Consider the following 12606-nt stretch of genomic DNA (forward strand, 5'->3'; position numbering starts at 1 on the left):
CAAAATTGAAAAAAAAAACATTGTTTTATTTTTAATTATAAACAACGCTTACTTTCCACGATATAACGATAGCACACAAGCTAATGATTCGACTGCTTATTAAATAAAAATAAAGGAATATGTACTGACTAAATACAATCGCTAACGACGAAGTAATAAATCCAAAAGAACTTATCGTCGAATGAAAATTGCATCTCCATCCAGGATATGGCTAGCAATTATGATTATATTTATTTGGGTTTCAATATGGGTACTGATTTGGAGTCCCAAATCCATATATTTGACAAACTTATTTTTTATTTTCGATCTACGGCACATTTGATATGCCAGATTAAGATTCTATTAATATTTTAATAGCTTGACTTTTCTTAAACTAAATACAATATACTTAAATAATTATAAGCTATTCCGAAATTCGGTAGCCTAAGTACCGACAAATAAATGTAGAAAATAAAAAATCATTGTTTTTTTTTTTTAAAAGATGAGTTTTATTTTATCAGCCCATTTTTTGGAAATGTATAGCCAGTAAGCAATAATGGATATGGTGAAATGATGTTGATGTTGAACAAAAAAAAAAAATACGCACGATTCTTATGAGTATCAAAAATTTATATAATAGTCGATTCTGCTAACGCAGTTTAAATCACATTTTTAACATTCAAAGCAATAAATAAGATAAGTTGTATATTGAACAATGAATACGGGATATAATATAATAATAAATACAAATCTTATTGTCAAAAAATGATAAAATGCGATAATAAAATGCATTTACAATATCATAGTAACTTATAAAAATGCAAATGAAATCATGGTTTGAATTTATATAAAATAAATAATTATAAAGTTAAAACTTTTCTTCTTCAAGGCCGTGTTTGAAGAACATAAATACAGGCACAGATTCTCCATTAATTTCACGATACTCCAACATGGCGATCATACCATCACAATCCATAGATTCACCGGTAAACAACTGCAGATCCTTAAATCTTCCCAAAACGTCTTTCATTACGGTGTTAATGTTTGTTTTGAAAACTTCCACTTCACCCGGTGACTTTTCGGAAAGCTTTTCAATCAGTCTGAAATCGAAAAAAAACATTCAATAATCTCACAAAGAATAAATCAAGTTAAAGAATTTCCTATAAAAATGTACGGTTAGTGTCCAACCTATGAATATAGCAATGAAAAGCATATGGTCATTCCAGAGCAAATTACGATTGAATAATATTGCACTTTTTGCTCCATAGGTAAAACAATATTATTTTACCATTGGTATTAGAGGTGCTTATCATAGAATCAGAGAAGCAACGACTTACTAAGTACAAAAATTAAGACAATTATGTAGTCATAAAAATGGAACAAAGAACATTTCAACATAACTTACACAACAAAAACGAGAGTATAATAATTCAATTGAAAATAAGTCATCGGTTGATTATTGATATTACCGTTTCATGTAATCCTTCAAGTAAAGGGTGTACGCTTTCTTGTCTGGGAATGCAAAAGTTTCGCACAGTCTGTGATTCAGCACGATGTCTACACCGCTGACGACATTTGGGTCAGCTCCTTCATCATCACCACCTTCAGCGGACGGATTGAAGCCAGCAATTTGAATGTCATCGTCCTTCCTCTGTACCAGTTTACCGGTGACTTCATATATTACTTCACTGACTAATTTCATTCTGTAGGAGTCCGAGAACATCTCGTCTCCTGAAAAATGCAAAATTTAAATTAAAAACAGTTTATTTTAAACATCATGAACAAAATTTTGGAACGGAAATGAATCCGAATTTATATTAAAAAAAAAAACTTAATATTTGTAAACAAATCAATCAAAGTAATAAGTGTTCCACATTATAAATTATGAAAAATGTTAATAATGCTTCTCGAGTGCAAAGTCATAGAGGTCAATACTGCATAGGATAAGGCAATGACCTCAATTGTAACGTGAAAATTTATTATGTATTATTTGGTGTTGTTTAACTATCGAGTATTTATGGCATAGAGATCTCCGTAAGTATTGAAATTAAAAATAAATAAGTATACTATAATAGATCAAGGAGCGACATATAAGAATGCGCTCTATCGAATTAGCACTACATTACTTACAAGGGCCATGATGATGGCAAAAATAAAATTGTAAAAAGTCAAAATGAAACTTATGGAAAGTAAAAGGATGAGGATGAGGATGATGAGGGATGAGCAAACTGACAAGGAATTTTGTCGAATGACACATGAAAGTGAGTAATGAGTAATGCGATCGGGTCGGATGTCATGTGTGAATTGTGTCAGCTGTCAGTGGAAAAGTGGAGCGGGGGATGGGGATGGGGTTGGGGGCGCGGAGAGGGCGCAAACGGGGCGAAAAGGGGGCGGAGGCGCGGGGAGAGGGGTCGCACCAGAGATGATGTCCTTGTAGATCCTCATGACGACGATGCGGTCGGATGTTAGCGGGAGATGAGCGGAGGCGGCTACACCACGGCAGGGCTCTCACCGAAAGGACACACTACACCGCCCACTCTCGCCAACTCACACCGCACACGCGCTGCCAACGTTGCAAAACTCTGCTTTCTACTTTCGTGTTTACTTAAGCCACCTAAATAGGTATCTATCTACAATCTCAATTTGGGCGAAAAAAAATCAAATGTTTGACGAATAAAACTATCTCTAGAGCTATGAATATTAGAACATTTGAAACGTTATTGATGTATTTCAGTGAGATTCACATACCAATTAATTGTGTTTAGCTTAACTATCTACCTTTTTAATTTATTTGTGTTTACTTACATATATTGTCATTTGAAACCAGAACGACAAATAATTTTAGTATATTATAGTAAGATTCACACGGGCCATCAATAATGTCTGCCCATAGTAGTCGCCTACGTTCGAATAGGGATATGGCACGAAAAGAAGAATATTGTAAAATACATTTATTAAAAATAATATTTTCATTACATAAGAGTCTGAATGTATTATACCTTCGTTTACCCATGTACTTGTGACATCTACATGCATAATTATGGTTCGGTGATTATTCCTTACAAGGCAATCTCACATATTACGGAACATCTAGCACCTGGAAATTCCATGTGTCGAGAGAAATCCACGTGAGCTATCATACTGATGAGAACTCCAGATATTCTGTATTCGCAACTTCCATGGCAACGATTATCATGTGCGTAATAGCAATGTGAGAAATAATCCATTTACCCATAATTGTATTCAAAATATGTTACAATTATCTGGTGATAAATTAAATAAGAACCATATGGAAACAGCGAAAACTTTCAGTCTTAAATTTATTTATTTTAAAATTTGAACCATTATGTCATTATAGGCAAATCTTAATGCTCCACAATAGTTAAAGTTACAGTAATTATTATTTAAGTACATAAGTAATAATAAAAGTATAATAGCTCACGAGGCATAAGTGATTCATATTTTTATTTTATTACAGATACAATATGCCATAGTATCAATGATTTGAAACGGTCACCGAAAAATCACCCGAAGAATATAATTCTAATGTGATTTTGATTCATTTGTCTGACCAGTAAAGAAACCAAACTGCACACCTTATAAAATTGAAAAAGTTTTAAAATCTAAAAAGCACGTTAAACTAAATGGCTGTGAAATAAGGTGTTATGGCGCGCGGGTGAATGTAGGCGAACACTGAACGCAACGGAAAGGAACAGCTGTCAATTTCGAAGACGACGTCCGGTGCAGCTTCTCACCTTCGAGGGGGCGCACTCCAGCCCGCGGGGGCGCTTCGCCACCCCGCTTAATATTCGTATTTCATTTAAAAAGGACCAATGCCAATGCAGGAGGAGAAGAGCGTGTGTCGGCTTTGCGCCGCGACTCATTGCGGCGGCTCGTTCTTGTTCAAGGGCGACATCTCGTCTTCCGTTCCCGGCGACCACCACCAACAACATCTGGCGGCCCTCATCAATAAATACCTACCGCTACAGGTATCTCCACGATTACTTTATCCTTCTTCTCTCCTTCCATTGCTCATATCCAACGTCACATACTTACATATTCAAATTCTTAAAAACAAACTTCGTACTCACTAATAAAAATAACTTTTGGAATTAAATTTAAAACAAGTATTATGTCTCGCACAAATTGAGAATATATTCAAATATAAATATAAACATAATTATATTGACTTTAAATTAATTAACAAAATTAACACAAACATAATACATACATATATACCATTATATCAGATATTTATTATTTACAATTATTTTGGATGTGAACAATACATTGTAAATCTATATACATATGCAAAGCCGCCAAGAGAAAATCAAAGCCCTGGTGTAATTTCGAACCCACTCCGTTTTAATTTTCAGCACACATATGTACTTAAAACAATTTTATTTATGTTTTCAATTAGTGCTAGTTGGTTTTTTTTTTAGACTTTTTTAATTATTAGTTTTTTTATAATTTAAATATTATAAAACATAACCCGAGCCCTGGTTATTAGCATCGGTTGGTACCCCCTTCTCATCAGGCCTATGCATTTGTATTTACAATATATGTTCATTTCATATTCTAATTTCAATTCAGACTTTCAAATTCATCTTTGGAAAAGAAATAGTATACAAATTTATATAAAAAAGTATAGTATGTACAAAGGCATTTAAGACAATTTTCCAAAATATAACGCGTTTGAATATGTATTTGAAAGTTCCTGCCACTGTACTGCAAAAACATCTGCAACTTTCATCAGAATCCTACCCGATAGAGATAAACTCTTGACTCTGCACACACTTTCTACGAAAACAATTTTGCAATCTATCAAACACAAACATCTCATAAATACGGCGATGGCACAAATAGGAACGCAAGTTCCGGGTCCGTTGCAAATTATCACTTCGGGTCGAAACCGAAAGACGACGGGAACACTCGTGCACAAAGCATACAGAGTAGTAAAAATCGAAGCGACATAGCTTTGTCCGACCTTTCTGCTCCGATATATTTTAGAGAGTGAATATTCAGTTTGATTTGAATTTAATTCTTTTTCAAAATTCAAAACTTTAATTTCGCTCGTCGTGTCGTCACTAGCCAATATATACATTCGAGGAGAATACTTTTCGGGACTCATTTTCTTCAAAATTCTCATCATCTCTGCCGTGTGACCGCCAGATCCAACGCATATTATAGTTCGAACGTTTTTCACGCGGGGTTTATGTGTTTGTGTTTTATTCTTCTGCCAAAACACATATACAACACTGATTGTTCCGATAACTATCCCAAAATAAAGTAACATTGTTTATAATGGGCTATCTATACACAATAGTCACACATATTTTCCAACTCGCCACATAACCCTATCAATTTGACGTTTACAATGAACCGCTTGGTCGAAATACTACAATAATCAACCATATTCAATATAAATATAATAAAGAGAAACACATTTTTAAAAGCTTTTTATAACTTCTACTTAATAATAAAACGATTTTTAAAAAGATATTTAGCCTGAATATATCGATTATGTGACATTGGGCGCTAACAGTACATATATCATCATCTACAGCCGCTCACCATCCACTGCTGAATGAAGGCCTCTCCAATACGCTGCCACTCGTCTCTATTTTATGCAACCCTCATCCATATCACCCCACACATTTTCCTAATTTCGTCTACTCATCTTCCCTGCGGTCTTCCTTTTACCCTTTTACATTATCTCGAGTACCATTCTAGTACTTCTTTTGTCCACCTTTCGTCCATTCTTCTAGCCACGTGGCCCACCCATTGCCATTTCAATCTCTTCACTCTATCCACTACTCTTGTCATACTTCTCACCTACATATTCCATTTCCTGTATTTTCTCTTTATGCCAAGCATACAACGTTCCATACTTCTTTGTGTGCACTGAACTTTGCGTAGCAACTTGGCATTCAATGTCCAAGTTTCCCATCCATACGTCATCACTAGCAAAACGCATTGATCGAACATCTTTTTTTTCCGGCAGTGGCATTTTTGATTTAAAAACAACATTCATTCGTCCAAACGTACTTCATCCTAATTTCATACGTCTATTTATTTCTTCTTCTTTACTACCGGACATGTCAATTATTTGACCTAAATATAAATAATTATTTACTACTTCTACTATTTTATCATCTAATGAAATGCTCTATATATATTACCAGCATTATATGAGCATTAAAACACAATACTCAATGCTTTATACATTTACACATAATATATTTAAAATAAAAATCTACTTCTACTTGCTTTTAAAATAAATATATTTTTAATTACCTTTATCTTTAAAGGCAGCGTTAAGGAACGATCCCACCAGTTCGTTGATTTGGTCAGACCAATATTTACTAAATCAAAAAAAAATTGTTAAAGTTTAAACAATTTTCTATAATTGAATTGAATCTGTGGAATGATCCGTCACTGATCACAAGCTGTATTTTAATTTAAATGGCTGATGACTATTGCATAATCGATGACTGGTGTTTCCTGTGTATTTACTATATTTTTCTCTTCTCAGGTATACGACGATGGAAAGTTTCCACGAACAATTTGCCCTGGATGTAACATTCAATTAGAAGCCACTGCACAATTTCTTGAATTAGTAATAGCAGGACAGGTATAGTACATATATAATTATCTTACTCCAATTTAATATTAAAATGTCACATAAATTGTATCATTCATATACCTTAAATATGTGAAAACATATTAGTTCTCCTCTTTAATTTAATTATACCAATATTTCAGGCTACATTACGGGAGTTTTTAAAAAAGCAACTTGTGCAGTCTAAAAATGTTAGTTACACTTTGTTGGATAGTGAAGACATTATTATACAAGGTATATTAAAATACACTCATCATTAAAGTAAAATAATTATTACTGTTAGCATCCTAATAAAATCATGCTACAGTGTAGCATCGATTGAATGATACTAATGATAATGCCATGTCCAGTTTCAGAAGATGGATGCATTTATACGCCAGATCACAATATCTCTTTGCGAATACAGGGGCTTGAAAAACCAAAAAGAAAGCGTGGTCGTCCTAGAAAAACGACACAGTTAGAAACTATAGTACAGGTAAAGCCAACAAATAACGGACAAATATATTAATCTTAAATTGGAATCATAAAACTATCCCTTCATTTCAGCCATTACCAAATGAAAATGTGATTGAAAGTAATGAAGTAATTGAAGAATCCCTTGAAATTGAAGGAAAAAGGAAACGCATAGCACCTAAACGATTTAATGAAGCTATTCAAGTATGAATAATGTGGATTTAATTTTTTTTTAAGTTTTATCTTTGTAGTATTTTTTTTAAACGCTTCAGTACAGTGGTAATTCACATTATGGATTTGTATGACGTATATTATAGGGAAAAGAACTCGATAAAATATTCCGTGATGAAGGAGTTATCGAAGAATGTGATTTGGAATTAAATGAAAAACACCATATTCTGCGAGGACAACTTTTAGGCAATATAGAAGATGAAATTATAGGTCATGTGGAGAATCCCGATGGTACTGATTCAGGACAATTAGTACTTATATCCAACTCCAAAGCTAAATACAAAAAAGGTTAGAATTTCAACTGATTCTAATGCCATATGATGTACAATTTTACTATTTTTGAAACCATAATTACCTTTTATGAAATTGTATATTCATTGTTTAAGGACGCGGACCATCAGTGAAACAAACGTGTAACATTTGCTTTGCCGAATTCAATTCCTTGAAACGATATATGTCACATATCACCTTGCATCATGAAGAGTTGCAAATCAATAGACAACTTGAAATTGAACATCCAGAACAAATCGCCCACACAGTGAGTTTTAAATATCGTGCACATTTTATATTAATTTTACAATGATATTAACTAAAATGTATTTATAGCCTGGAACATCTTTATTAGAATCTCTTAATTTAACGGAAAATCCCATAGATATAAATTTGGATAATTTGGTTTCGAATTCTGATGCTTCGTATTTCGTAACTGGAGCATCAATGCCCGACCTAACATCTGAGATGTTAGATACGGGATCTATTCCTAAAGATGCTGTAAATATGATGCTAGATGAAACCACTGGGAATATTTTCTCTGAATCAAATATCCACAATACAGTTAACGAATTGATTACATCATCTATTATTCCCATAGCTACAATGTCACCAGGTTAATATATGAATTAATATCAATTTCGTGAGTAAATATCGATTTCGAACAACTACATATTTTCATTACTACGTTGTTTTTAGGCGAGATGACTACCAAAGTAATAGAACCCGTTCCTGAAACGAATCTTATACCCGAAACTGAATGTGAAGATTCTTCAAAATTCAAATGCAATGAATGTGATAAAGAATTTCTTTCACGACAAAGCCGAGATGTTCATATAAAGGTTAGTTCGAATTAATAATTATCTATACCGCCCAGTATTTAAAATTGATCTATGTTCAGTTTGTTATCTACATACATATCGCATTTAGGTATATCACCGTGGTGAACGTCCATACAAGTGTAATGCATGTGGAAAGGTATTCGGATACTTCACAACCCTCAAACATCACTTACTATCTCACTATCCGAAGTCAGCTAGGGGCTTTGCTTGTGACATATGCGGAAAAGTAAATCTCCATCTAAGTTTTTCACATTTACATTTTATATATTGTATTATTAATTCACCTTGTTTCCTATCAAATTTTAAGATTTTGAGACATCCATCATCGGTACTCTATCACAAAGAAACTGAGCACAATAACGGCAACCGTTTTGTTTGCAATAAATGCGGAAAGTCTTTCAAACATCGTCAACTCTTACGGAGGCATCAATTGGTTCACACGGATCATAGACCTTTTCTATGCAAGGTAATAAATACATATAAGACAAAACAAATTTTGTACCTTCGTATTTAAAGCATTCAAATTTGTTAATACACACTTTTATTTTAGGAATGTCCCGCAAGTTTCAAGACTAAACCGAATTTAATCAACCACCAACAAATTCATACAGGAAAACAACCTTTCATGTGCAACATTTGCAACCAATTATTCACTCACAAAGCCAGTTTATCTCAACACACTCGATTACATTTAGGTAAAGTTTATGAAAATTAAAATTATTATATGATTTCAATGACTTTAATAACGTTTTTATTTACTGTGTGTAGATGAAAAACCTTTCAAATGCAACGAATGTAATAAATCATTCAGACAAATTGGACATTTGTCTGAACATAAGAGAATCCACACGGGTGAAAAGCCATATACATGTCCTATTTGCCAAAGAAAATTCACAACATCGTCACAATGTTATTCGCACGTCGGCCGACATCAACTTTTCCAAGAGATGAATAAAAAGTATGCCGGAAATAATTTAATTTCGAGGTTTGGTGTATTTTGAATTACTATGTTTAATATTTTTCATCATTTTAAGTATACTCGAAAACAATGCCAACAAGTCCAATCTCAAGGATTATCAAATTGATAGACCGTTTGCTTGTACAGAGTGTCCCAAGAAGTTCACCAAACGTGTTGCTTTGCAAAAACACAGCAAACTGCACAACAAAGATAAAATGTTCGTTTGCAACGTGTGCGATCAATCATTCGCTCAAAATTCAAACTTGATCAAACATGCAAAAGTAAGTAAACCGTAAATCGACACAATGCAAATACTGCTTAAAATATGTATTGTAAATTCGACTTATTTTAGACTCACGCTTGCAACCAAGACACGGAATTACCAAATTTGGAGAGTGCATTAAACGATTCTGCCAATCCAATGCTGGACAATGAAAATTCAGTTTTTTGTGTCGCCTATAACAATGATAATGAAGAACCTCGTACATTCCATATTGTAAATAAGGTAAATCAATCAAATTAGTAAAAATTTAATTCATCAATTCTTATATATAATGTATAATATTTTGTTTAGAATGATCTGAATACCTGTGACCTTTACGAAACTGAAAATGAATTATTAGTAAACGGTAATAATATAAATGATGCTATCATATCAATGCCGGAAGTGCAAAATTCAAACACCATTTTTGATAATGTAAGTTTATTTGTAATAGCATTATATTGTCATTTAAAGAATATTAAATTTTCATTATAATATTTAAAATGTTTTCAGTTTATTGATGAAGATGGAAATACAATTCAATTCGAATTGCAAGAAGGCACACATTTCACCATTGCTTCAGCGCAAAATAAATTTTTACAGGTGTGTAATCACTTTTTCAATTGTAATATTTGTTAATATGACACTGCTTAGATGACGTGATTCATTTTTCAGTTGAAGAACGACGATTTTATTCTCGAACAAATCAATGCAGCATCGGCAGAAGCTCTCGACGAATCCTCCAAAATCATCGATTCAGTAGAAGCGACACAATTTATCACAGTGGACGACAACGCCTTATCTCAATATTTAAGAATCACCTGAATGATTTGCATTCCTTCTTTTTTAGTATAGTTTTCCGGAAAACGTGGAGTTTTCTTGTGAGGTTAGAGGTGTAAGCATCAAACCAGGCACCGGAGGCTTGTATTCCAAGTCGCGTAACTGATTAACTTTTAGCTTTAGTTGGGAACGGATCTTGTTGATTTCGATATCTAATGCCGTTTGGTCTGTGGTGATAAGACGAATCGCTGTCTCTCGTTCTAATTTCACTAAAGTGCCGCCTATGCATACCCACACCTTACCCTCTCGACTTCCTTTCACACTCCTCAAGGCTTCTCGATTTTCATTTCGACGTTTGTCCAGGAAGACGATGCTTCGTCGATCTGCGAGGATATCCTCAGCCAGAGACTCCACCTCCACCAAATATTTCAAACTCTTCTGAGAGTCGTCCATCTGGCAGCTAACCTCAAATACTTTTGACAGACGCTGCTGCCAATAGTAATAAGTTAATAAAAATCCAAAGTTGATTCTAAACCAAAGTATGAATTAGCAATTAATCTCTCATATATACTGCGAAATCCATCGCCTCTGCAGTGATAACTGCAATATTTGTTTTCTATTTGTACAAACACTAGATAAAGATTGTGGTACTAATGTGTGACCATCGTTTGAGTTCCATGAAAATGCACGTATGTTTGTATTCCTTTAGGTGCTATATAATAAAAAAATAATGATATTGTGTCAAACATTTAATGTTTAAATTTAAATTCAGTATTACTTTGATTGTACTCACAAATATATAAATTTTATTTATATCAAATAGTTGTTTGATTGAAAAAAAATTGTGTATTACATATTTAAAGAATTTAAATATTGCTGTCGATATTTAATTTTTACATTAAAACTTTTTTATATTTTTAATCCAGTTTAATAAACTACAATTTTTTCAAAAAAGTTGTCTGATTTGAATTTGCCTTCCCAGGAGATTTATTTAGTAGGGGAGAAGGGCTGGGATTGGCAGTTGCCCCTCCTAGATTTACCAAGGAATATCCATGTCATTTGATGAAATATTATGAATTTTATTGAAACCGATTATTTTTTAGTTTCTATAAAAATTTTATTCCATGTTTAATTTATTTTCAAATGATTTTTATGTTTAATAATTATATGGTGTTTATACATAAATCTCTTTATAGTTAAATTATTTTATTCATTTTATTGATGAAAAGATATAAATAATTATCAGTGGCGTGAAAAGGGGGGGGTCAATGATGCAATGGCCGCGGGCATTTGATTCGGGGGGGGGGGGGCATCAAATCAAATGAAATAAAAATGGATTTTCTGATTTATGTCTGCAGATATACATAAATCAGAAGATATTTCAATAAATGAAAAAAAAAACATTTTATAAATTATGCCAAACAAAATCTATTAAAATTTGCACTTAAATTTAAATTTAAATTTCAATACATACATTACGTAAATATTTGGATACTGATTTTCAACCCATTTTAAAATTTTTCATTTCATTGTAGGGAATACAATCGAAAAGTTGGCTCTGTGCATCACGAATCCACTGATAATAATAAATGTTTTAAAAAATAGTTCACTTTCATATACACACATTTCACAATTTTTGAACATTTTTGATCATATCATCGGGTCAACCCCACGGGACCGAAAGTGAAAAGGTCGAAAAAGCAAATATCGGAAGGCAAAGATCGAAAAACGAAAGATCTTAAGTCGAAAGATAAAAAAAAGGGTGCATGGTTAACAGTACTATGTATATATAATATATATATATATATATATATATATATATATATATATATATATATATATATATATATATATATATATATATATATATATATATATATATATATATATATATATATCAGTGGCATGCGGTGAATTATCTCTCTTTTTGTCACACAGCCTTGTTTAATGTGCGCGCGCAGGATACGGGAGAAAAAGCCTGTTCCTCTTGTTCCTGTTGTATCCTGCTCGCGCAAATTAAGTGAGGATGTACGAAGGGGGGGAGAGAGACTTTTACCGCACGCCACTGATATATATATACTAACCGTTTTTCACGCTCACCCCATATCATCATATGTACATATACATAAACCATCTCCCTAGAAAGGCACCAATCCTCAAACTGGTCAAAACTTCTGCCCCCCCCCTTCTGAACAAAGTTGAAATGACC

The 12606-nt window shown here is 33.1% G+C and overlaps 4 protein-coding genes across 4 annotated transcripts; 1 reads left to right on the top strand and 3 right to left on the bottom strand.

The window, feature by feature from the left end:
• Nucleotides 1–7: 7 nt before the first annotated feature.
• Nucleotides 8–2660, bottom strand: Tctp (translationally controlled tumor protein). The gene is made up of 3 exons (XM_077431524.1): nt 2397–2660; nt 1449–1710; nt 8–1079 (listed from the first exon to the last, which is right to left on the bottom strand). The coding sequence occupies exons 1-3, from the start codon at nt 2422–2424 to the stop codon at nt 848–850; spliced, it is 522 nt and encodes a 173-aa protein (XP_077287650.1). The 5' UTR covers nt 2425–2660; the 3' UTR covers nt 8–847.
• A 989-nt stretch (nt 2661–3649) lies between these two features.
• Nucleotides 3650–11345, top strand: LOC143912246 (uncharacterized). Its single transcript, XM_077431520.1, has 18 exons — nt 3650–3968; nt 6515–6613; nt 6745–6835; nt 6952–7076; nt 7148–7258; nt 7372–7573; nt 7672–7823; nt 7892–8171; nt 8255–8397; nt 8486–8623; nt 8705–8863; nt 8948–9092; nt 9166–9355; nt 9432–9636; nt 9708–9860; nt 9930–10052; nt 10131–10220; nt 10293–11345. The coding sequence occupies exons 1-18, from the start codon at nt 3813–3815 to the stop codon at nt 10440–10442; spliced, it is 2712 nt and encodes a 903-aa protein (XP_077287646.1). The 5' UTR covers nt 3650–3812; the 3' UTR covers nt 10443–11345.
• Nucleotides 4118–5353, bottom strand: Alg14 (ALG14, UDP-N-acetylglucosaminyltransferase subunit). Its single transcript, XM_077431523.1, has one exon. The coding sequence runs from the start codon at nt 5273–5275 to the stop codon at nt 4646–4648; it is 630 nt and encodes a 209-aa protein (XP_077287649.1). The 5' UTR covers nt 5276–5353; the 3' UTR covers nt 4118–4645.
• Nucleotides 10464–10850, bottom strand: Pdrg1 (Pdrg1 prefoldin-like subunit). Its single transcript, XM_077431525.1, has one exon. The coding sequence runs from the start codon at nt 10848–10850 to the stop codon at nt 10464–10466; it is 387 nt and encodes a 128-aa protein (XP_077287651.1).
• Nucleotides 11346–12606: the final 1261 nt, after the last annotated feature.

Source organism: Arctopsyche grandis, chromosome 5 (assembly GCF_051622035.1).
Source record: "Arctopsyche grandis isolate Sample6627 chromosome 5, ASM5162203v2, whole genome shotgun sequence".
NCBI classification, from domain to species: domain Eukaryota; kingdom Metazoa; phylum Arthropoda; class Insecta; order Trichoptera; family Hydropsychidae; genus Arctopsyche; species Arctopsyche grandis.

What these genes read in the sequence shown, in the direction of transcription:
- Alg14 (XM_077431523.1), bottom strand. Translation starts at nt 5,275, where the DNA reads ATGTTACTTTATTTTGGGATAGTTATCGGAACAATCAGTGTTGTATAT.
- Tctp (XM_077431524.1), bottom strand. Translation starts at nt 2,424, where the DNA reads ATGAGGATCTACAAGGACATCATCTCTG. An exon ending in CTACAAGGACATCATCTCTG is followed by an intron (nt 1,711 to 2,396) that starts GTGCGACCCCTC and finishes TGCATTTTTCAG; the next exon opens with GAGACGAGATGTTCTCGGAC. An exon ending in TTGAAGGATTACATGAAACG is followed by an intron (nt 1,080 to 1,448) that starts GTAATATCAATA and finishes TTTCGATTTCAG; the next exon opens with ACTGATTGAAAAGCTTTCCG.
- Pdrg1 (XM_077431525.1), bottom strand. Translation starts at nt 10,850, where the DNA reads ATGGACGACTCTCAGAAGAGTTTGAAATATTTGGTGGAGGTGGAGTCT.
- LOC143912246 (XM_077431520.1), top strand. Translation starts at nt 3,813, where the DNA reads ATGCCAATGCAGGAGGAGAAGAGCGTGTGTCGGCTTTGCGCCGCGACT. An exon ending in ATAAATACCTACCGCTACAG is followed by an intron (nt 3,969 to 6,514) that starts GTATCTCCACGA and finishes TTCTCTTCTCAG; the next exon opens with GTATACGACGATGGAAAGTT. An exon ending in AATTAGTAATAGCAGGACAG is followed by an intron (nt 6,614 to 6,744) that starts GTATAGTACATA and finishes CCAATATTTCAG; the next exon opens with GCTACATTACGGGAGTTTTT.